General features: G+C 42.3%; 2 protein-coding genes across 8 annotated transcripts in view; both read left to right on the forward strand.

Annotated features, from left to right (window-relative positions):
* Positions 1-449, forward strand: part of celf2 (cugbp, Elav-like family member 2) — a 132,095-nt gene extending 131,646 nt beyond the window's left edge. For all 7 annotated transcript variants that reach the window (XM_056424614.1, XM_056424612.1, XM_056424616.1 and 4 more), the window contains one exon: positions 290-449. In XM_056424614.1, the coding sequence (XP_056280589.1) occupies positions 290-417 (128 nt within the window). In that variant the 3' untranslated portion in view covers positions 418-449. The remainder of the gene's footprint in view (positions 1-289) is intronic.
* A 10,465-nt stretch (positions 450-10,914) lies between these two features.
* Positions 10,915-25,898, forward strand: part of usp6nl (USP6 N-terminal like) — a 41,618-nt gene continuing 26,634 nt past the window's right edge. Inside the window, exons 1-2 of the mRNA XM_056425046.1 lie at positions 10,915-11,005; positions 15,498-15,604. Of these exons, the coding sequence (XP_056281021.1) occupies positions 15,532-15,604 (73 nt within the window). The 5' untranslated portion in view covers positions 10,915-11,005; positions 15,498-15,531. The remainder of the gene's footprint in view (positions 11,006-15,497; positions 15,605-25,898) is intronic.

Genomic DNA, 25,898 nt, shown 5'->3' on the forward strand with positions numbered 1-25,898 from the left:
TACTTCAGTATCTCTTTTATCAATACTTCAGTATCTCTTTCATCTACTCTTAAGTATCTCTTTTATCTACTCTTAAGTATCTCTTTTATCGATACTTCAGTATCTCTTTTATCGATACTTCAGTATCTCTATCTAAGATCTCTACAGCGCTCAACGTGACTCGCAGCAAATGTATCAGATATGTTTCATATATTAATATAAATGTATCATTCTGTATCGCTCTAAACGCTCCGTGTTGCAAGTTCAGTGTCTTGTTGTTTGTAAACACTTCTCCCCCCCCCCCCCTCAGGCTTCGTTAGCTACGACAATCCGGTGTCGGCGCAGGCCGCCATCCAGGCCATGAACGGCTTCCAGATCGGCATGAAGCGGCTGAAGGTTCAGCTGAAGCGCTCCAAGAACGACAGCAAGCCGTACTGATGTTAGCCGTAGGGTCTGTTAGCGCCGCGAGGGTAAGTCCCCCCGCCCAGAGAGGAGTGGCAGAAGAAGATAAACTTGTGGGGGGAGGGGGTGTGAGAGGGGGGGGACGTACAACCACCCTGAGGGAGATGCACACACCTTGTTTTTTTTTTTTCAATTTTTCTTGCTTTTTTTTTTCAAAAATATTTTTACGTTAGCTTTCAATTATTATAATTTATTACGATTATTATTTTGTATTTTATTTTTACACACATGAACGCTTCCATTACCGCCATTACTTTGTGCAATTTTCTTCTTTTTTTTCATTCTCTTTTTTTTACAATGGAAGAAAGAAGGCAGCTCTCTCGAGGAGCTCGAAACAAAGTTTCATTTTTTCTTTAATTTCTCAGATTATTTTACACATTTTTGAGGACGAGTTCCAACCGAGGCAAAGACACAGGAGCCGTGATGATTAAACTTGTATTTTTGTTTTCCTTCTCTCTCTCGTTGTGAACCTCCTGAGGCGAAAGGGTTCATTCTTTTATTTTTGTTGACACGCACGCCGATATGCACATTTGACCTTTGACCTCCGCGGGGTTGGCCGCAGGCCGCCGCTGCTTCTCCGAGGAAAAAAACACACCAAACCCTCTAAAGCCGGCTGGCGACCCGGAGCAAAGGCTGCAAACCAAACTCTAGTGGCCTCTTTATAGTCCGTTACACTCCACCACAGAAGGAGACAAACTAAAACTCTCTCCAGCTGCGTCTTATTATTTATGTTTTTTTTATTTCTCAGAAGGGGAAAAAAGAAAATTAGTCGCTACATTTCTGGGTCAGATCACATTGGTCTTTGTTGTGGACGGGATATTAGAACATTTACGAAAAAACAACATCCATAATTTGATGAAGGCTATAATGATAATTCTAATAATACAAAAAAAAAGGAGTTTATGGGTTCGAGGTGGTCGCTGAGAATACTTGATGTTTGTCGAAAGATTTAAAAAAGAATAAGTCAAAGTACAGAGAAGCCACAGGCCTGTACATTTTATTTGTAAAATAAGCAGTTCTATTTTTATACGACATTTTTACTGCCTCAAGATGAAGAAAAGAAAAAAAAGCATTTTATTTATTGCCTCTCGTTAAGTTATCGGACTCCTGATAAAAGATGAAACACACGGCGTCGTGAAGTTCAACCCTCGTGGAGAAGTCTCGTGGAATTTGGGTTCTTCGGTGTTTTTCGTGTTTTTTTAAACCACAATCACAACACGCCGCCATTCGAGCCCCGCCCCCCCCCCCCTCATCCGCTCTGTGCTGCTCATCCATCCTTCTCTCTTTTTCACCGCTCTCCATCCCTTCTTCACCGTTTCTTCTCGCCTTTTTACTCATTTTATTATTTTGTATTTTTTTGTTTTGAGTGTTTTTTGCGTTTTTTTGTTTGTTTGTAGCCCCGCCCCCTTTCCAAAGATGTTGAAATTAAAAACCCACCTCCCCCCTCTCCCAAAAATATATTAATATTTTCTCCCAAATGTCGACATCCATCTGGGATCTGATGGATAACGCTTTGGGCGCTCTTTGTTTTGTGTATGTGTGCGAATGAGTGTGTGTGTGTGTGTGTGTTGTTGTTGTTGTTGTTGTTGTTGTTGCCTGTTAGTATAGACCTATAACATTATATCATTTAAAGGAAAACGTACAAAATCAAAGCTTAAAATATGTGCCAATGAAATCAGTGAGTGGTGTTGCTGTTCTGCCGGTTTGCATTGTTGTTGTTGTTGTTTGTTGTTGTTGTTGTTTCTTTTACAAAAACAAGATGCTGTAGTGGTGTGTGGTGCTCTGGCTCTCTGTGTGTAATGCTCTCTCCTCTCCTCTTGTTTTTTCTTTCCCCCTTTCAGAACAACCCATCTTCATGCCTGTTAGCTCATCGTTAGCCTAGCATGTCTCCGTGGCGTCGCCCCCCCCCCCCCCACACACAAAAAAACAACAAACAAACTTTAAAAAACAAAAACAAACAAAAGTGTCATTGTCCTCCCCGTCATTGTTTTTTCTGAAGTCTTTCCCGAGCTCACCTGATCATAACCTGGTCCTGCCGCCTACTGACCTTTTGACCTTTTGACCTTTTTGGGATTTTTAATGACAGTTTTTTTTTTCTTCTGTTGTTTATCATTGTTGTTTTTGTTGTTTTTTTGCATGTGACCTCGTTTAGATCTGTGTTTTCCGGGAGGGTTTCAGGCTGAGAAACACGAATCAATGTGAAAAAGATGTGAAGCTGCATTCGTATGAAAAACTTTTAAAAAACAGATTTTTATGAAGAAAAAAAAACTCCAACAACCTGTGGCAGTGATTTCCATACGGTGTGTTTTCCTGTCATTTTGTTTTTCTTTCTTCTTCTTCTTTACGTCCGTTTGTTCTTTTTCTTTTCTAATTTAAAGTAAACTTGAACGTTCACGACAGGAAGTGGCGCGCGCGTCTTCTCGCTTTTCTGGCCGCCCAGCGATGAGAACCCGAAGCGGTCCGCGACCCGGTTTCCCGAAAAATAAGACTACTTCCAAAACAGTTTTGAAATACAAAAAAAAAAAAAGAAAGAAACTCTCTGATCAATATATATATATACACATATATATATTAGACTCTCGGAGCTCTCCAATGGTTTCTACATTTTTCAGGCGGTGTAAAGTTTTTTGATAAGGCCATTTAAAGTGGCTCTGTTTCTCATTCAAAGTCTATATATAGAACCACTTTTTTCTAGAGTAGTTTAAAGGTTAAAAAAAATATTCAAAAAAGACATTTGCCCTGTTGTGGGTGGGAGAAATGCGACTACTACCTACTTGTGTCACCTTTTTGCTGAACTGACTCACAGAGAGACAATCCGTGGTTTAAATGCACATGATGAAATGACCTATATTTTCTACTGTTTAAATGTATAGAGGAAGAACAACAACAACAAAATACTAAGATTACCTGTAAACCTGCGTTAACGTTGGTGCTTCTCGTGAGTTTTAGTCTTAAATGTCTCATGTTTTTAAGAGAAGACAAAAAAACCAGTTTACTTGAACAATAGACGAAGCCTTTTATATTACTCTAACGGTTACTTTGTTGCTTCTTTGTTCTTTTGTTTCTTTTTTTAAGGAGTTTGCTACATTTCTTGTTGGTTAATCGCTATATGAAATTCCTACAAATATATATAAATATAAATATATCTATATATATATATAATGTCAGCTTGTGAAGCATCAATGTCATTTATTATTTTACAAATATTTAGATGTGTTTTTGTTGTTTGGCAAAAATGTCTTATCAGAAAAAAAAGAGGAGACCCAGAGGAGTCCAGTGCCAAACCTCCGAAGGGACTTCCTGCCTCGACGCGTCCGTGTACTTCTCGTGAAATGATTTGATAACATGGGTATTTTATTATAAGTGTTTTGTATGGATCCCTCAGAAAAAAAGAAGGAGAAAAAAAAAAGTATAGATTTCAACAACAAAAAAAGAGTTTGTTAACTTTGTGGTCTTGTTGCCTGAACTTGTCATGTTTGCTTTTTCTTTTTCTTTGTAAAGATGTAAAAAAAAAAAAGGTAAAAAAAAGAAAAGTGCCCATGTGTCATATATATATCTATATATATATCTATATACACACACACACACAGGGACACACACACACGTTGTCAGTGTTACTTTCTTGTTGTGCATGAGAGCCCCCCCCCCTGAGTGTGACCGCCCCCCACAGCGCCCGTCTTACCGCCCCCCCCCCCCCAAAGACAAAGAAACGTGATATTTTTAGCCGTTCGTGCGTTTTTATTCATCAAAGCCTTACCACGAACCTTTGCACTCCTCTCCCTCCCTCTCCCTCTCTCTCTCTCTCGCTCTGTGTCCATGTCTCTCGCCCATAGACACCAGGCTTCAGCGTCGTCGTCGTCGTTTGATGGTCTTCTCCTCCGGCGAGGCGAGACTCATAAAAAGCCTTATTCCTCCGAATCCGCTCCTAATTTGTCGTATTTTATTTTGAAATGTTTGGGCACATCTTATTTTTCAAAATAAAAGACGCTCGGCTTCTTCTTCACGATGTGAGCACGAACCGGCCTCCCCAAAAGAAAAGCACACAGTTTCTACTCGTTTCTTAATTTCCCTCCTCCTCCTCCTCCTCCTCTTTTTTCTTCTTCGTGGTGTTTATGGGCCGAGATCATGTTTAGATGCCAAAGTGTGTTGTTGTTGACTCGTTTACATGGCACGGTGTTGTCAGTCCATTCATTCCCCCCCCCCCCCCCCCCCACGGTCCTTTATGTTAAACTTTATCTTCTCCAGGAGCTCACCAGTCGCCTTAACCAGGGAGCGTCGTACGAGTGTTATGAAGAGTCAGTGATGTGTGCCACGTGTTCGAGTCATGGGGGGGGGGGGGGGGGGGGGGGGGCAGACCACGGTTATTAGAAAACAGGGGCGCTGCATTTTATTGGAGCGGCGGGGGAAATAAACAACGCGCCTGTTGGTTTTGGAGATATGGGGGGGGGGGGGGGTCACGGAAAACACCAACGCAGGCGGAGGCGACGCAGCTTTCATTATCCGAGGAGGCCGAGCAGACTTTTATTATATATTTTTTTTATTTTCTGTTTTTCCTGAATGCAGTAACACGACATGAGCACAGTGCCACGAAAAACTAAAAAACAGCCAGAACTACCTGAACGACACGCCGGTGCCACGGACCAATGAAAAGACGGCACGCATCGTCACGCCACACAACCGAGCGTCGACTCTTTATTATTTATTATTTTCATTTTTAAAATTTTTATTTATTATATTATTTTTCTAGATTTTGTTCTTTATTATTATTTTCACTTCATTTTTTATTATTTTCTTTATTATTATTTTAATTTTATTTTTTATTATTTATATTCTTATTATTTTTTATTATTTTCTTTATTATTATTTTAATTTCATTTTAATACTATTATTTCATTATTTATTTTTATTATTTCAATGTTTTCTTTTTCTTTTCTTTATTACTATTTTCTAGAATATTCTTATAATTATTATAATTATTATTATTATAATATTTCTTTGCGTGTGCACAAAACAAAACCACGTTGCCAAATCTCACGCGGCCGACGTGAACTCGGGAAGCACGAGGGGGGGGGCGGGGGGGGGGTAGAAACGGCGTTTCCTGCGGAGCGGCTCCGCCTCAGGGGGGCGTCATCACTCTTATGTCACATGTTCACTTCTCTCCTTTATTAATTATCTTTAATTGATATGTAGAAATTATCCAAATTATTTGTTGTGTTTTTTTTGGTGTTTAATTCTCGAGACACAAAAACACACAAATGTGTCGCGATGTTGTCGTGGATCCTGTGAGCGTGACGATGTTTGTTTGTTTGACAACACTGGGATTAAAAACAACAACAACGACGACGACGACAACAACAACAAGCAGGCGTTCCTATTTCTACAGCTGATTGTACTTATGCATTTTGTACCAGTGGAACTTTTTATACTGGAGATTAAAGGAAACAAACAACAACAACAAAGATCCTAGACGGTGGTGATGACCCGAGTGTGAACTTTTGATAACCAGATTTAATAAAAGATCTTTGGGCTCTTTTTCCCCACCTCCCACTCCACCCCCCGAAAACAAAAAGCTGAGAATAGGTGAGTGTCAGGTCTTTATTTCACTTTGTTTTCAGCGTAAGTTTCATTTCACGTGTGTGTTGTGCCGTCGACACGATGAAGACGAGGAGGAGGAGGTGAAGTAGTCGCTCCTTCAGTCAATGTGTTAGTTTAAGAAACCCACTGATCAGAAACCTTTTGCTTTCGCTGGTCCCGGTCCTCCCGGGTCCTTCCGGGTCCTCCTGGTCCGGGTCCTCCTGGTCCAGGTCCTCCTGGTCCGGGTCCCCGGTTCTGGTCTGGTGTCTGTAGCTGGAGACTTATTTTTGTAACCGTGTGTTCTTGTGATTCTTTGCTTCTGTCTCCTATATTAAACCATGTTTCCTAACTCGTCTCTGTGTTGTTGTTGTTGTTGTTGTTGTTGGCCGTCTGACATCGTTCTGTTTCTCTCGCTTCATTCCTCATTCTTTCACGTGTCTCGTCATCCCTCGTTCTTTCACAAGTCTCTCTCTCTCTGTATCCCTCGTTCTTTCACAAGTCTCTCTCTCTCTGTATCTCTCGTTCTTTCACAAGTCTCTCTTTATTCAATTTTTCACACCTTTCTCTCTCTCATTTCTAATTTCTCAACGTGTTCACGTTATTTGTTGTTGTTGTTGTTTACATCAGAGTGTGTGTGTGTGTGGAGGTCACCCCCTAAAGCACCTTATCTGTGTCCCGTCTTAAAGGGACAGTGCGTCGATTTATTTTGTCACGTAACCTTTTTTCTTTTCTTTTTAACCCAAAAGACGATCTTTAACGTCTGGCTTCGTGGTTTCATTTCCCGTGAAGACGGGACTTTATTTTGTAAGATATCGCAGGAACCTGTATGTACGAGGTCACGTTGACCCTTCAGAATAAAAGCCCTCGAGGTATAGCTTATATTAGCTTGGGCCATAAGTCTCATTATTCATTATTTCATTATGTCTTATTTTTCAAAGCATCTTTTCTATCTTTAATACAACTGAGAATAATAAAGAAATGTTGATATATATAAATATATAAATATAAATATACACACGATATATTATGTATAATATATATATATGTATATATTAAAAATATTTTGTTTTAAATATTTATATACTATATATTATATATAACATATGTATATTTATATATATATATGTATATAAGTCACACTATATATATATAAATATATATATTTAAACACACACCTCTCCGTTGTCCTGGGCGAGGTCATTGTATGTCCACTTTGTGTCAGATCTACCTCCGTACTGTCCCACCTGCATCCCCGAGAGAGAGAGAGAGAGAGAGAGAGAGAGAGAGAGAGAGGAAAGAGAGGTCAAAGGTCAAGTGGTGATGGTTCTTTTTTTTATGATGTTCTGGCAGCTTTTATTTAATTTTTTTTGAAGAAGAACAAACAGACATTCAACCTGCAACGCTCTAAATATTTAATCTTTACGAGTCCACGCTACAGATATCACGAGGCCTCTTCTCCCTCTTCTTCATCGCCGGTCCACCAAGTCCGTTATTATTAAATATCGATCGAGGGGCAAACAATAAGCTGCCCTCCTCCCGCCTGTGATGACGTCACGTCTCTGTCTGATGGGAAGGAAAGTGTTGATGTTACACACACACACACACACACACAGCCTGCAGAGAAGTGGGCGGTTCCACTGAGATGACCGAGGATGACCAGCGGGGTTCAAGGTGAGGTCCACGTCACGTCTGAAGGTCAGTTTCCTTTCAATTTACAAACAAAAGAGAGAAAATATAAAAATGAAGGTTTAAGCAAAAGAATCTTAGCGTATAATATTATTAAACACGCGACTTCCACCGGCGCTCTTTTGTTTATTTGAGCTATAAAAGAGAGGAAGTGTCCTCTGAGGTCGTCGCCTCGGAGAGAGGTCAAAGGTCAGGGGGGGGGGGGGGGGTTATGAGGCCGAGGTGCATTCAGGGGCAGAGGAAGACGTCCTGTGAGTCCGGAGGGATTCAGCAGCAGCTCAGTGATGAGAATAATGTGTTTAATTAAAGGGTAACGCTAAATAATTCAGAATAACACGTGTTTGAATTACAACGTCTCCAAACCTGCACAGACGCTGCTAAACACAACATTTTAATTTAATTACGTTTTTATAATTGATTCAGAGGAGAGCAGAGCAAATGTTTACATCTTGCAAAACATTTTAATTGAAGGAAAGAAATGCCTCTTTAATGTCTCTGGAAATGTTATTCCGTTATTAGGTTATTATTTAATAAGAAGGAACGCTCTTATTAAATAATAACCGGGGGGGGGGGGGGGGGGGTCACTGGATTGACGCCTGAGACTCGGAGGATGAAGCCAGAGCTCCGTCACGCGGTGCGGTGCTGCCCTCTGGTGGTGAAGGAGGAGCACTGCACCCGACAGGTGAAGGAGGAGCTCACCTATCTGAGGATGAGGCCTGTGTGTGTGTGTGTTTGTGTGTGTACGTGTACCTGTGTGTGTACCTGTGTGTGTGTTTGTGTACTTGTGTGTGTGTGTCTGTGTGTGTGTTTGTCTGTGTGTACCTGTGTGTGTGTGAATGTGTATGTGTACCTGTGTGTGTGTTTGTGTGTGTGTGTGTACCTGTGTGTGTGTTTGTGTACCTGTGTGTGTCTGTGTGTGTGTTTGTCTGCGTGTGGGTGTACCTGTGTGTGTTCGTGAGTATGTGTGTGTGTGACCCAGGCGCACATGTAAATACTGTGTGTATGTTTTTTAAGTTTATATAAGTAGTTTTGTTGCTTAAATATCAACAAACAAACTACGACTGAAAACTAAAAATATTATTAATAATAATAATACAAATATTTATAATTAGTCGAATTAGTGAAAGAAATAAGTTTCTCACAGGACAAAAATCTTTTTTAATTTGCGTGACAGGTGGAGGAAAGTGTGAACGCGTTAGAACATCGTGAAGCCTCTTGTGGCCGAAGTGAGTATTACAACAACAAACACTTAAAACCACGACGGAGAGAAAAGAAAAATCATCTTTTTGTTCTCCTTCTGTTCTTCGGTCATAAACACAGGAGAGAACATTTAAATGAGACGTAGAAAATGTATCATACGTGTTATATAACGGTATAAAGGTGTTTACACCCCGTCACGTGGCCTCCGTCACGTTCACCGACAACACGCTGCCTCCGTGTGTTTCTCTAAATGGGCCGTGAAATCAACACCGTCGTGCTCACGTGACCCACGGTTTGGGTGGAGGAGTGGGCCGCGACGCCGGGCCCTAACGAGGGGAGTGGTCCGCGGCGCTGGGCTGTAAAACACATCGCCGCCGCCTGATTGGCTGTGAGATTTACCGTCTGGTTGTAAAGTCCCTGAATGCAACATGCAGCAAATGAAGGAATCGATGCCCCTGAACTGACTTCATTTAATCACCCGGCGCATGCAGAGGGGAGAGTGGCCGTTAAACGTCAACAGAATACATGAGGCACATCAATATTTAATAGATGAGTGAATAAAATGATGCTGCAGCCAGACGGTTATTTACCGTTTACATTCTGCTCATTTAAATAGTTTAATAACAACAACAACAACAACAAACACAACACAAAAAGAAACGCTCATATTAGATGGTCTCTCCTGACCACCAGGGGGCGACTCCTCTGGTTGTATAGAAGTCTATACTCCATGTGTTAAAGCTGCATTCTCTCTCCTGACCACCAGGGGGTCTTCCCAGCTCCCCTCTATAAACAGTAGGTTTGAAGACTTTACGAGATGGTTGTATGGTTGTACGAGACTTTCCTTTCCTTTTCTTTCCCTTCCTTTCATTTCCTTTCCTTCCATTTTCCTTTCCTTTCCTTTCATTTCCTTTCCTTCCCTTTTCTTTTCTTTCCTTTCATTTCCTTCCCTTTCCTTTCCTTCCCTTCCCTTTCCTTTCCTTCCATGCCAGAACTTTCAGAACTCTTGATTTAAGTCTCAGTTCATAACTTGTGAAGTATTCGCCTGTAGAGGTCAGTGTGAGCCAGAAGATCCAGACGGGAGGGCAGAGGCAACCGCACTAGTTGTTGCTGTTGTTGTTGTTGTGTAAACAACAGTGAAGTTGATAAGATCACGGAGGACAGCAGCGGGTTTGACGATAAAAGAGTTAATGAGTCAAGTTTTACTGTTTCATTTATTTATTTGTTTGTTTGTTTCTGATTTGGAAATATTTGAGAAAATTGGAGTTTCATTTAGCATTAAATGACATGGAATACATTTTGGTATTTACGAGTTCTTTCTTTCTTTTTTTAACTCCTTAAAAAAGCCGATTTGTTTACTTGTTTATGTGCATTTTAAGTTTTGTGTTATTATTGCAGAAGAAGGTTTTGTTAGTTGCTCCATTAGTTCATCTTTTATCAATCTGCCTAATTTATTTGTTTTTACTATGAAAGATTAGAGAATATATATATATATATATTATGGATATATGTACAAATATATATATATATATACAGTATATATATGTATATATATACAGTATATATATATACATATATAATGAATATATATACATATATATTATGAATATATATATATATTCACAAACTAATCCAATACCACATATATATATATTCACAAACTACCCCAATATCACATATATATACTGTATATATATATATATATATATATATATATACATTCACTATATGAAGAGATTGTTGTGTGCTTTAAGCCAGTTATCATCATATAAATGACTGTTTTTATTTATTATTGTTAATAAAACGACCAAATTAATAAATAAATAATAGAAATTAAAGAAATAGAAAACAGTGTTGTGAGGAATGTCGCAGGTTGGGCTGCAACATCTTCATCATCATCCTCCTCTTATTCATCATCCACGCGCGAGAGCTACCAGAGAGAGAGAGAGAGAGAGAGAGAGAGAGAGAGAGAGAGAGAGAGAGAGAGAGTTAGTTTGAGAAGTGCTCCGGACTTCCTGGTTCAGGGCCATGGACGCTTCGTGCTCCTCGGGACTACCTGCCGCCGCGATGTGATCGAGCCAGCGGGAGCGAGTCGAGAGCAAAGGTGAGTGGTCCCCTCTTACCCCCTTACCTCCTTACCTCCTACCTCCTTACTCCCCCCTCCCTTCGGGTGTGATTGCCTCGTTTCACGGCAGTTTGCGGGCCAACTGTCAGTGGCCGCGGTGACTGCGTGACGGTTACGGCTCCCGTTTAACGGAAGCTTCTTCTTTTTTTAAAGTGGAGCGGAACATAGCGCCCGCGGTTTCCCCTTCGAGGGGGACCGGGACGGTTGGACTTTTGTTTCTCCATTTTAATTTTAAAAAATTAAATGAAATCATTCGTGTCGTTTAGCGTTCGCGAGGAGAGGATACGCGGTGTTTATATTATTTTAAACTTTGTGCTTATTTGTATTCACCGAGGCCTACCTAGCCATACCCACCGGCGTAATGCTAGCGGCGCGCGACGCGGCGGCTTCCGGTATCGTCCTACAAAATAAAAGTCATGTTTACGTGTGAACTAGTAAAAGCAGGAATGTTCAGCCTAAAGGTGAAATATAGCGTACACTCGCGGGTGTAAAGCAGACAATATACGTGTATATTGTTATCAAATGTAACTAAATGCAACCCTCCAAAATATGCTCTATTTATTGTTGTTAATCTAGTTTTCTGCCCTATTCTTCTTTGGTAGTTGTACCAATATTAATGGCAGCAAAAGTGAGTTTTCTTCAGGTGTATCATGGTACATGATGATCAATTCAAAGTTGAGGGAAATAAAGAAATACTATATCTTCCAACAACAGAATTTAAAAAATAAAGTAATTCTAACCACCATCTTTCAAAATATTATTGTAATATTGTAATAGAAAGGTTAACGCTGAGGCCTTAGTGTATACAATATAACTCGTAATCTTTATTTTTCATAATTGAATTGCTTGTATGAATGTCTTAACTATATACCAAGTCTTTTATTTTTTAATATCAATTCACTTTAGTTCCGGTTGTGTTTCGCTTGAACGTTTATAACTTGACACGGCCGAAACCCCCGCAACGCCATCAATGTGGCTCGAGCACCAATCACGGCCTCCCATTGGCTGCGGCCGCGAGCTCCGGGGCTCCCGATTGGCTGTGACCGCCCGTCACTCACCTCGACGAGCTCCTGGAGCCGCTGCGTTTGTGGCGTTGAAATGAATCGAGGGGGCTCGAGCTTGTTGTTATTGTGAAATATGAACACATATGAGCGTGCACGAGGTCGTATGAGCGTGCACGAGGTCGTGTGCACGCGCGTTGTTTTCGTGTTTTTGTTTAGTAAAGTTGAGCACTGTGTGTATTCCCTTCCTCGCGGGAGAGTTACCTTTTGGTGCGTTAAGTTGCATGGAGCTAAAAATAAAAGCGGATGTGAGGTGAACAGGTTTCAAAATAAAAGCGTCGAGAAAAAGAACAGTGCTAAAAGGGCCGTGTTAAAAGCCATAGAATAAATATAAACACCATATTATTTCATTAGTATACACAGTCTGAACAAATATATTTAATTGAGAGTAAAACAATACTGTGTAAATATAGTTAAAAGAGCATGTAGTGCACTTCTACACAATGCCACTTTAATTACCTCATTAGTGTGTTGAGGTTTAAAAACAGCACTTGTCTGACTATTTATAAAATGTTAATTTACCAACTGACTCGTTTATAAACAAAAATCCAGGTCAATATAGCTTCATAATTGGAGTATAGGGCTCCTGAAGGACAATCTAGATTTTATTTTGAAAATTGTTACAGGAAACCATATATGTGAATGCTGCGGATTTGCCGGTGGTGTGTCTTTCGATCCTTCCTATCCCGCTTCAGGATAATGCGGTTTAACCCACTCAGGGGCTTTACAGTCTGACAACATAGCGCCTGTGGAGTAGTATGTAGTATTTAGTACGTACCTGTGGATGAAATGTAGTTTTTAAAGGGCCTAAGCCCTGTAATGTGTAGTCAACATGCAGGACTAGAGCGGTGGATTAAGTGGTGCATGAGATTATTCCACCAGTATCAAAACAACCACAAACTGAAACATACATCTGAATAATCAGGCTTTTTATCCTGCAGGCCTCCATCCCTCATATGATTGCTGACATTTTGAATGATATGTGTGTATATGTGTTTGTATAAAAAGTGTGTATATGTGTTTGTATAAAGAGTGTGTATATGTGTTTGTATAAAGAGTGAGTCGTGGTGTGTTTCTGCTGCTCAGGGTCAAACTATTTGCTTTATCAGCTTTTATTTGGCGCTGCTGGGTCACTGCAGCTGAGCTGCTGTTCTGGGATCAGCCCAACATTCCTGTTCCAGGCGACACTACTACTACTACTACTACTACTACTACTATACTACTCTACTACTACTACTACTACTACTACTACTATACTACTATTACTGCTACTACTACTACTACTACTACTACTACTACTACTACTACTCTACTATTACTACCACTACTATTACCGTTGTTGTTGTTTACACTTTTTTAAATGTGTGTCCTTGACTTAAAAACTCAAGTTGTTTCAGGAGGACGCCAAGTCGAATCTTAAAACATTAAACGGCTCATAAACGTTTACTACCTAACACCAACTTGTATAATGTGTACAGAAATGGAGTTTTATTATTATTTATTTATTTATATTTATTGAGACATGCTCGCTGTGAAAGCTGAAAGTGACCTGTCAATCACCTTGTAGCCCCGCCCCTAAAGCATGCCCTGCTCTTCATCTGAGAGAATGCAGCTTTAACACATGAGGCGTAGACTTCTATACAACCGGAGGAGTCGCCCCCTGGTGGTCAGGAGAGAGAATGCAGCTTTAACACATGAGGCGTAGACTTCTATACAACCGGAGAAGTCGCCCCCTGGTGGTCAGGAGAGAGAATGCCGCTTTAACACATGAGGCGTAGACTTCTATACAACCGGAGGAGTCGCCCCCTGGTGGCCAGGAGAGAGAATGCAGCTTTAACACATGAAGCATAGACTTCTATACAACCAGAGGAGTCGCAACTCCCTGCAAAAAGGCAGGCAGCCCACTCATAGACCAGATGTAATCTGGTACACACACACACACACACACACACACCACCAGATGCTGTGTGTGTGTGTGTGTGTGTGATCTGGCTCCTGACCCTGCATCAGATGTAAGTAACCTCTGTTCAACCCGTACGGCTTCAGTTTGGACTCCGCTCACGATTCTGCTCTGCCAGTCTGAGGTTTACACTCTTTAAACTCTTTATACTCTTTATCACTCTTTAAACTCTTTATACTCTTTAACACATCGTGACCGCCGCTGAGTTTACCACACACAACAAAAGAGCGCTGGTTCTTTTGTAGTAGCGTTGTGGTGTGTGTGTGTGTGTGTGTGAGAGTGTGTGGGAGAGAGTGTGTGAGTGTGTGTGTGTGTGTGTGTTTGCTATATTGAAACTGACTCAAGTCAATCCAACTGACCTCTCCAGAAATATACGACCGTTGCCTCAGCAGCTCCTCAGGGAGGCTCGAATCCAGGTCACAGATGATAACCTCAAACTGTTAGAGCTGCATTCTCTCTCCTGACCACCAGGGGGCGACTCCTCCGGTTGTATAGAAGTCTATGCTTCATGTGTTAGAGCTGCATTCTCTCTCCTGACCACCAGGGGGCTCCTCTGGTTGTATAAAAGTCTACGCCTCATGTGTTAAAGCTCAACCGGACCATACAGCAGGGGATGCTTGGGGGCGGGGCTTACTGTGATTGACAGGCCACTTTCATTAAGTTGTGTTTTCGTCCTCGAACCATAACCGTCACTTTAACCCTTTCAGAGTGAGTTTCTTTTCATGTAAGTTAACGATGTCTCATCCGTCGTCGTCCCGTCGCTCCGGTTGGTTGCTTAGCAACAGCAGAAACGACGCGGATTCGCTGCTTATTCGCCGGAGCGTTCTGCTGACCTGGAGGATGTTGGATCCACCAACAGCTGCAGGAGTCGTGCTCATGGCAACACCCCCCCCCCCCCCCACACACACACACACACACACACACACACACACCTTCCTGCCCGCCCCACCCTGCTCATCCTCGGCCAGCATGCGTCTGCAGAGCGATCAAATTACCCATCATTACTGCACGGCGTCATCAGATTACTGTTATTTAGTCCAAAAGACCGGGAGGATTTGGATGAGTGGCTGCACACACACACACACACTCTCTCACACACGCACACACACACACGCACTCTCACACACACACACACGCACGCACACACACGCACACACACACTCTCACACACGCACACACACACACACACACGCAACCTGTGGCCTGCCATGTATCTTTCAGTGTGGATGTTAATGAGCAGGCTCATGTGTGTGTGTGTGTGTGTGTGTGTGTGTGTGTGTGTGTGTGTGTGTGTGTGTGTGTGTGTGTGTGTGTGTGTGTGTGTGTGTGTGTGTGTGTGTGTGCGTGTGTGTTGTACGGGGTGATTTATTTATCAATGGGTTCTTCACTCTGGAATGACATCATGAAATATTTCAGTTTAAACTTTCTTAATGTTGTCTCTCCTCCGCAGGTCATGAGTGCCTCTCGGAGAGACCCAGTGGAGAATGACCTCACCTGTCCCAAGCCCCGCCCCACCTGGGCCTCTACCTGCCCCCCACCCCTGGACTCCCACCATGAGTGAGTTCCTAATTTATTGATTATTGATTGTTTTCTCATAGTTTTTCTGGAGCTTGGGACTCTTTGAGTTGCTCACACTCGGACGTCCTCTTGAGAACACGGCTGCAGCGTCTTAGATGGAGCGTCAATACACTTGATCAACCTCCCTTTGCCCCCCCCCCTGCTCCACACACACACACACACACACTCATATGGCACGGGTGGAGCGGTGTGCCTCAACCCTCACTGCCTTATTACTCATCAATCACACTGCAAAGCATCATGGGAGGGCAGATGTAGCGGGATGTGCACACTCCATCAGCTGTGTGTGTGTGTGTGGGGGGGGGGGTCTCAGTGAGAGTCATACAGCGAGGCCAGACTGCAGTAGATTGTGTTCATGTCCCATACGTGTGTGTGTGATAGATGACACACACACACACACACACTCTTTGCACCACGACGGTGTGTGTGTGTGTGTGTGTCGTGAGTATTTTCCTCACACGGCTGCACATTTAATCTGTGATGGGTTTTTTTATTTCGGTGTTTTGTGTCATAATCTGAATTTAAATTAATATTGTTACCAGAAGCTCCGCATAATCAGTTTTATATGGTTTGCAATAAAAATATTAGATTAACGCCGTAAAAAAACTCTCGTCGTTGCCTCTAATAACGCGATATCGGTTAAAATAATAAAAGATTTAATATTCTTTTTTTGGTAAATATATTTGCAAAATCATACATTACAAAAACAACAACAAATATTATGAGAACTTCCATACTTTAGATTCAGAATAATTAAAGTAGAAAGTAAATCTTGCTAAATTAATGAAAATATATATATATATATTTGTATATTTATTAATTTATTTATATATGTATATATATTGTGGCCAAACTTGAACAAAATAAAACGTTTTACATTTCTGTCTTTTTAATTTATTTGATTTTAAAGATTTGTCTTAATAAATCTGACACAATATTTACGACGTTAATCTAATGTGTGAAATATTAAATATATAATTTCCATTTTCATATCAGACGTCAGCTATTGCCCCTCTTGTTTTCTCTTTATTCAGGTTGAACTAATAAAGATTGAACGAGGCCGTAGATCTGTGTACCGGGGGGGGGGGCTGACTGGGTTACCGGGGCAACCCAGTTGAATGTGAGGCGTTTACTGGAAGGCGATTGGATTATGCAGCAGACGCTGCTGAAGGGGAGCTGAGAGCTTTAACCTGATTACTGCCAGGCATACACACGTGTGTGTGTGTGTGTGTGTGTGTGTGTGTGTGTGTGTGTGTGTGTGTGTGTGTGTGTGTGTGTGTGTGTGTGTCAGGGGGGGTTAGGTGGTTGATCTGATTGATTGGGAGTGATGAAAATGGAGGAAAGTGTGATTGATGTGCTTATGTAACGGTGGGAAAAGGCCACCGGCAGAGTGTGTGTGTGTGTGTGTGTGTTTGTATGTGTGTGTGTGTGTGCGTCACTCAAACGATACAAACAATCAATACATTGTTGTGTGTCCCACGTCGACGTAGAATAAATCACAACAACTAAAACAACGTAAAAAAAGAGGAAACCGACAAAAGGCATGAACCAACAAAAAAAATGGCTTCGGATCAAATTTTAAACTAACTTTAAAATAACTTTAAACGTAGTAAAACACAAGCGACTGACGGAGAACTTCTTATTGTCGTCTTCATGCTTTCATGCGTTTGATTATTCATGATTCATCCCAACCTTTTGATCCACTCCTCCCTCTCGCCTGGAGACGGTCCACGATGTTGATATCCTGAGCTAATTACCCTAATTAACCCCCCATCCCCCGACACACACACACACACACACACACACACCGGGGCCAGTTTCCTCTTAGTGAGGATGGATGAGTCATGACTCAAAGTTACGTCAGAAGAGAGGACAGAAGCATCCGACAGACCATAAAGATGCTTTGGGGGCGGGGCTACGAGGTGATTGACAGGTCGGCACCAGCGACCTTTACGCCGTCTCTACGTCACTTCCTGTTCACTGGTCGCAAAAACAAACAAGATGGCGACGGCGAAAATGTCGTATCGGAGGCTTCAAAACGTCCGTAACCTTCAGAGCTTTATATTTAATCTTCGTTTCTTCATAATTCATTCAACACTTTACTTCTTCTTCTTCTTCTTTAACTCGTGTTGTACAAAGGAAATAAGGAATAACGTGTTTATGAGATAACGGATAACTTCTGCTGTGATTAAAATACTAATAATCTGTGACTTGAAGAAGCTGTTTTGGGCTCCCCAAAATATTAATAATAATAATATAGACTATAATAACTCATGAGTTCCTCTATTGGAGGAAATATGAGGACATATTTCTTAGACGGTGTTTAAGTCCTTTCTTTCTTTCCATTCATCCAAATGGCTCAAATAATGACATTTTAAAGATCAGATTTTACATATGACATGTTATGATTATTTATGTCGGTAGCTGACCTCGCGTGTGTGAACATGTCATTCATTCAGTTTGTTGTATTTGACCTTCTTCATAAAGCATTTGTACCTCGCTTCAAACGCAAGTTCACAGCGTATTCTCTCTTCCAAAAGGTTCCTAAAATACCACATAGACACCCTTAAATTAGTTTATTTTTAACAGGGTCCAAGTTGTTATTACCACACACACACACACACATATACACACACACAAAAGAAAACGCCTTTAAATGTGATAAAAGTCAAACTTTACGACTTTTGAGGTCACATTGGGAGGTTTTTGTGGAGCACAGCTCCAATCTTTCCACATATCCTTCACCTACACACACTCACACACACACACACACACACTCACACACACACACTCACACGTTTTCCCGTCATCTCCCTGTCAGAGGGAGATTGATGTCACTGGGCGCGGTGCAGGATAATTATCTCCTCTTCAAAGCCTCATCTGGACTCCATCTGCCCGGCTCGTGCACGTGGCTCGTGCACGTGGCTCGTGCACGTGGCTCGTGCACGTGGCTCGTGCACGTGGCTCGTGCACGTGGCTCGTGCACGTGGCTGTCGCGTGACGTAGATGACGGCGAACGATGTTGACGTGCGAGACATCGCCGATTTTGAAAATAGCTCTCAGCGGGTCATCAAGGGAGGAAGTGGCGCCGCTTCAAGGGGTGTGTCCGGCACCACTCAGTTGGCGAGAGGGGGCGGGGCTAATGCCGTATGGCGGTGGACTGAGTTGCAGGAACATTTTGACTCTGTTCAACGTTTATTTTTTGATTTCTGGTAGAGAACATTCACTTCACTCTTATATCTGGTAAACGTATAAGGCAGCCGCCGGTTAGCGTAGCCTAGCACAAATACTGGAGAGAGTTTTGGATGGATTCAAAACAAATGAGGTATAAATGTTAATACGTAGAATTGTTTTTGTTGCCATTGGACAGTCAGGCTAGCTGTTTCCCACTGTTTCCAGTCTTTGTGCTAAACTAACCAGCTACATTAAGATCATCAGAAATTAAAGTTTTGCTCTCGCCTATTCCGTCAATAAGGTGCTACTGTCCCTTTAAATTCAGTCTGAGCATGTCTTGTTTTCTTTTGTTGCATTAAAGCGTCATTAATGGAAAACGTGTTATAAAAGAGTAGATTTTATTTTCCGTAGCAGAACTAAAGCGGCACCGTTGTTGTTGTTGTTGTTGCGTTTCATCGACATTTCAGATTTACCTGTTTTGTTTCATTTGTTTTTGCTCGGTTGCCAATTCAACATTTTTCCGACGGCACTTGAAGGCAGCGTTTAGTTTGCGTGGTTTCTAATTGTTTTTCTCCCGGTTGAACCCTTGAACCTCGAGAGCGATGATGTCACTCCTCCAGGTGTGACCAGCGGCTTCTCACTTGCACATAGCTGCAGCCTGACTCCGCCCACCATGACTCACAGGTGTGTAGTCACACGGGTGTGTAGTCACACGGGTGTGTAGTCACACGGGTGTGGAGTCACACGGGTCGGGCGGGTTCCCTCCTCCACTTCCACTTCCTTTTCAATGTCGTGCTGGTTTTCATTGTCAGATGTCGTTCATTCTTTCTTACCCACAATTCAATGGGGTTTATAGGCACGGCCGAGATTCCAGAGCGTCTTCCAGAAACCTCCGGAATGTCTGGAAGACGCTCGGCGAGGGTTTTTATTTTCATTGTTTGATCTGGAGATAACGTTTAACGTTTAGTTCCCACAACTCAAAGACATTGAGTCATGTCACCGAGGAGGAGGGATGGAGGGAGGGAGGGATGGATAGATGGAGGGATAGATGGATAGATGGAGGGATGGATGGAGGGATAGATGGATAGATGGAGGGATGGATGGAGGGATAGATGATAGATGGATAGATAGATGATAGATGGATGGATGGAAAGATGATAGATAGATAATAGATAGATAGATAGATGTATTGAAAGATCGATAGATGGAAAGATGGATAGATAGATGAATGGATAGATGATGGATGGATAGATAGATAATAGATAGATGATGGATGGATAGATGATGGATGGATGGATAGATAGATGATAGATAGATAATAGATAGATGATGGATGGATAGATAAATGTATCACATTAAAGGCTTTTTTCTTTTTGGGGCAACTGGGAGTCGAACTGAACTCAATTCATGATCCTGCTGTTACTCTCTGCCATCAGGAGTGTGTGTGCATCTATGTGTGTGTGCATCTATGTGTGTGTGTGTGTGTGTGTGTGTTTTACAGGGGGGGGGGGGTGATACAGGAAGGAAGGCTTGATTACATCTCCCAGTAAACAGGCCGCGGTGGGAAATGGATCCACAGACCTCGACACACTGAAGACACAGAGAGAGATTTAAGGAGTAGAGTGAATGACACACACACACACACTCACACACACACACTCACCCTGGTAGATCACATACCTGAACGCACACTCTCACTCTCTTGTCCTCTTCGGGTTTGATGGATGAACCTGAACCCAAAAGGTTTCTCATCTTTCTGACCGTATATTTCATATTTCTTGCGGCCGCTAGAAACCTTAAAATATAAGATTCTTCTTCAATTGTCAGGGAAAACTTTAACTTCCTGTAAAACTGTAAATCATTCACGATGACCTCATCCTGCTCTCGGAGGTGTGAACAGGAACTTCCATAACCTCGACCCAGAGGAACCTTTGGGGGCTTTCTGCCTTTATTATTGTCGTTATTGATGATTCGGTGAATGAAAGTTGTCCCTTAACTCCAAATATTCAATCAACTACAAACGAGGACCAAGAAAAACCTCGACGAAACCGCTGGAACCGTTTTGTGTGTATTGGTTCTTATTATTTATATTTATATATAATATTTGTTATTCTAAAGATAGAATCCTAATAATAATCTCTTTTAACGGACTATCAAAGTGTGTAGTCGCACGGTCTCGATAACTGTGATCAAGTCTTGCAGCTCAGAGTGGACCGTGGGGTGTGTGGCGAATAAGGGAAGGAGATAAGGGAAGGGGAGAGGAAACGGGCTGCAGAGGGCCTCCTGGTTCTCCTGCAGCTCTGGCCGAATTTTAGATCGAGTGGCTGTCGCCGCGTCTTTAAATATTTATCGTGTTTCATTGATTTAAAACAGGCTCTGACTCCCAGAGCACGACGTCATCGCTCAGGCTCCGCCTCCCAGAGCACGACGTCATCGCTCAGGCTCCGCCTCCCAGAGCACGACGTCATCGCTCATGACGCCCAGAGGACGATGAACGCTCCTCTGACGGGGAGGAAGAAGAACTTCTCTTCCTTAGATTAAAAACTGCATGAGGAGAATTTAATACCAACACACACACACACACACACACAAACACACACACTAACACGATGTGTGATGTCATCGCGTCAGATGCAGTGCTGATGAATCACGGGGCGTCTTATCGGGACGCAGCACATGTGCAAACGCCTCCGCTCGTCTTACAGTTCGCCGGTCACCGGGGAGAAACCACACACACACACACACACACACACAGCAGGCAGTGACAAACAGCCCGTCAACCCGTGATAAACGACACACACCCTATCGACCAATGTCAAGCGTTATACACCTGATCGACTACGTGGTGTGTGTGTGTGTGTGTGTGTGTGTGTGTGTGTGTGAGAGATAGAGAGGGTAAGCGTGGAGCATTGTGGGTAATGTTTATTGACTCCTGCGTTGGTGTCACCGTCACGGCGTCCGCTGCTCCCGTCAAACATCGTTCTCCTTCTGCTCCGGACCTCCAGCTGTTTATATTTACTGACGCACACGCACACACACACACATGCACACGCACAAACAGACATTAATACCTGAATATTAAGCACAAATCTTAGTGTCCTTCAAAAAAACCGTAGTGTTGGAAGAGATGAGAAGCCATGACGGGACACAACGCGTTCAGAAACTCTCATAGCGGGACGGAGAGGACACTGGAACTCTGGCTGAAGTCTGATTGGTCGAAAAAGCTGCACACACTTCAAACAGGAAATGACATGGGGGGCAAACAGGAAGTGTGAGGCCGAGCGGTGATGTTGATCTAGTGTGTTTTTCTTTCCCGTCCTGTTCCCGTTCCCTCGCTCGCTGTGGCACGGCGCCAAGGGAGGAAGGAGAGAGGAAAGGGTGAGATATAGGAAGGCATTCTGGGGGATTCCTCCCCCATGCTTTCTCTCCTCTCTCCCATCCACAATTATTAAACTGTCCTGAACTGGCCTCAAAGTGCTGACTCAACTCAACCCTCGTGCAATCATCGTCTCCAAAGACGTTCAGTTTAAATACGGTTGTCTAAAATAACTGTTTCATTTTTATAGAAGATTTAATTATTTACAAAATAATGCAAGTCCTCAACGTTACACTGCTTTTTCACTGGAACATTTGTATATTTATTTATTTATATTTATATATATTTATTTATTTATATATATTTACACACACAATATATATATATTTTTTTATATATATTTATACACATATATATATATTTATATATTAAAATATTATATTTATATATATATATATATTAGTGCTGTGAAAAATAATGCGTTAACTCAGTTAATTCAATTACAGGTTTAACTAGTTTTTTTTTTTTTACGCATGCGCAGAATGAGCTTCCAATCCGTCTGTTGTTGGTCGTCGGGACGAAAAAGAAGTCACTTGCAAAATGAGCTTCCAACACACCACTTCAATCTGAACTCTGTCCGCTCTCATGCAGACGGTCTGTTCATCGGTAATGATCCTTCCGTAGGTTCACCTACGGAAACCTTGTTACGACTTTTCCTTCCTGTAGATCAGGGTCTCAACACGTCGATCGCGACCTGCCAGTCGATCGCGGCGTAGTGTCGGTAGATCGCATGACATTAAAAGATTGGCCCGCCCCCTGACATGTTCTCTAGAGCACGTCTTTGTTCTTTTATTAAACCAAACGTCTGTTGTTGATCGTATCTCCACAGCAGCATGTCATTTCTGTCTCTACGCGTTGCGTTAACACTTATCGATCTCCGTCTGGCGCGCCACAGAGCTCCGTGCGCGCATCGGGACCGAGCAAAAAAAAGTCACTTGTCAATCTGTCCACCTTTAGATTGTATCACTGTGGAGTTAATGGTTGACAAACAAGAGAAAAATGCTCTGTTTAACCCTCCTGTTACCTTTACATTTACTAACATGTTTTACCCTCGGGGTCAATTTGACCCCAGCAATTAAAACCTCCAGAAAATTATTAGAATTAATATTGCTTCCCAAGTTTAAGTGTGAGGTACTTTATGTTTGTTTGTTGACTACCTAAATATCCCTTTAAATAAATAAAAAAGTTGATATTTCTGATATGTTTGACAGTGAAAAACAGCCTGGGGTCAAATTGACCCCAAAGAACACCGACATTAAACATTGAATGGGGTCAAATTGACCCGAAAGGTAACAGGAGGGTTAAACAGTCTGTTTAGGATGAAGATGTATTAATGTTCCATCTGGAAGAAAACTGCTAAATAACTGCTGAGTTGCAGCACCATTGTATAGAAGAATGTATAAATGTATATATCCGTCTTTTGTCATAAATCTCTATGTTCTTACAAAATATACCGAGAATATCGGTAATATGTGATTAATCATGATTAATCCACAAAAACCTGTGATTAATCCGATTAAAATTTTAATCGTTTCACAGCCCTAATATATATACTTGGCATGTAAACATCCATTATAAACTACAAGTGGATTTTAAATATGTAATATTTTTCATTATAACGTGCATGTTAGTGTGTGCGTGCTTGTGTGAGTGTGTGTGCGTCCCAAATCAACCCCCTTAAAACAGGGCTCCAGACTAACTTTTTTTACTAGGAGCACAGTGGCCCCTAACTTAAAATTTTAGGGGCGCAAGCAGAAAATTTAGGGGTGCACACTATAAATCGACTTGCAAAGTGTTCCCATCATTTTTACTGTATTACTGATAAATACCCCCAGAACGCAATTTTCGGATATTAGTCAGTCGCGCGCAATTCCAGGATGCTTTATTTTCATTGGTTGCTGGATTGAATCTTACCCAGATACAGGTTGTTTTCTGATTGGCTATTGTGTAGCCCATTTATTTTTTCTGATTGGCTGATAAGTGGCTCCTCACAGCAGAACTCCAGGGGAGCGCTTGATTCCTCCACGGTGAGGGCAGCGCGGCTCATGTTTGCGCGCTGCAGCACATTAAAACATTAAATAGCCGAGAGTTTTTTTCAGCGTGAGAAATACGATGTGTGGCGGGAGTGTGTGAGTTAAGACCGAAATGCGTGAGTCTCACGCTCAATGTGTGACACTTGAGAGCCCTGAATTCGGCCTCCTCGGCGCACTGGTTAGCAGCCTCTTGTCTTCTAAATGCGACTGGGAATGGAGCTGCACTTTCATTGCACAGGTCGCGGCACATTTTATGTTTCAGACTGGCGTTGTGTTTGATCAGCGTGTCGTGTTTTCATTGTGTAGTGCCAGTCTTATCAGCACATTTCGTGTTCCCCGCATGTTGTGGGAATCGACAGCAGAATGTACAGTTCATTGAATTGGTCTCCCTGAAATACCTCAGACAGGTGAACTCGCAGCCACTCATCGCGAAAGCTGAACTTCCTGCCTTTTTTCGCCACGACCGTTTCCTCACAATCTGAGTCGGACTCATTCTCGGGATTTGTCTTCTCTATATCATTCGGTTTAGGAAGAAAGTACGAACTGATAGTCCGCTTCGCCATTGTCCATTGTTTACAGGAGACACCGCTCTGTAAAATCTTTGGATTCGCGCGATAACCCCCAAGACCCACCTCTTTTCACACATTAGCCTATAACCGTGGTCATCCCCCCCCACCTTCCCGCTGTCAATCATTCCCCCCCCCCCCCCCTCTCACACACAGGCCAGCCTTCTTCTTCTTGTTTTCGTCTCCTTTCTTCTTCTTCTGGAGTTAATGTCGGTTAGCAAACCAGTCATTCAGGCATTACCGCTAACTATAGTGGGCTGAAGTGTAGAACAAGTTTGTCAGCAACAAAAATATTTTATAACAAAAAAAAAAAAAATCTGCTAATTTTCTGGTCGCGCATGCGCGAGTTGATGAAAAATTTACTCGCACTGTGTCTAATTTTAGGCGCAAAATGCGACCATTTGGTCGCAGTCTGGAGCCCTGCCTTAAGATAAAGAGTGTTCTGAGAGGAGTGCTGTGTAAACTGGGGAAGCCGCTCTCCTGCAGTGCAGAACGAGTTGAAGTGGAAACAAAGAGTTGAAGAGACGTTCACAGCGTGGTCGTTTATTCTTGTTGTGACGACTGCAGACGGTTCTGACTAATTCTGCAACAATGAGGACTTTAAAAAGCTTCTTTGTTCTTTTTGTCTTTTTACCTTTTGCAAAGCCCTCTCCTCTCTTCTTCCTCTTCTTCCTCCTCTTCCTCTTCTTCTTTGTAATGTTTCTCGTGTTCTTCCACGCAATCGTTTTCTTTTGTTAGTTATTCATCATTCTGCTAATCGTGTCTCTCAAATGACTCCTCTGGTTGTATAGAAGTCTATATAAATGCCGTGAATGCCTCATCAGGAGGGATGACAAATCACCGAAAAGGTGGACGCAGTAAAAGGCCACGCTTTCACCTCGTCTGACGGGGTCAAAGCCTAGCAACAGCGGGTCACAGCCTAGCAACAGCGGGTCTCGCCATGGCAACGGCAGAGTCGGTCCAGCGGTGCAGTAATTGGACCTTTTGACTCGGTGCCGGAGGATCGACGCGGCAGCAAATACAGACGCACTTCACCGTGTGGGTGTGGGTGGGTGAGTGTGTTTGTCAATAGCGAAATTATTCATATTGCAAATGTTTGGGAAAAAGAAAAAACACCCGGTTTA

The sequence above is a fragment of the Pseudoliparis swirei genome, chromosome 10 (genome assembly GCF_029220125.1).
Source record: "Pseudoliparis swirei isolate HS2019 ecotype Mariana Trench chromosome 10, NWPU_hadal_v1, whole genome shotgun sequence".
Taxonomy (NCBI): Eukaryota; Metazoa; Chordata; class Actinopteri; order Perciformes; family Liparidae; genus Pseudoliparis; species Pseudoliparis swirei.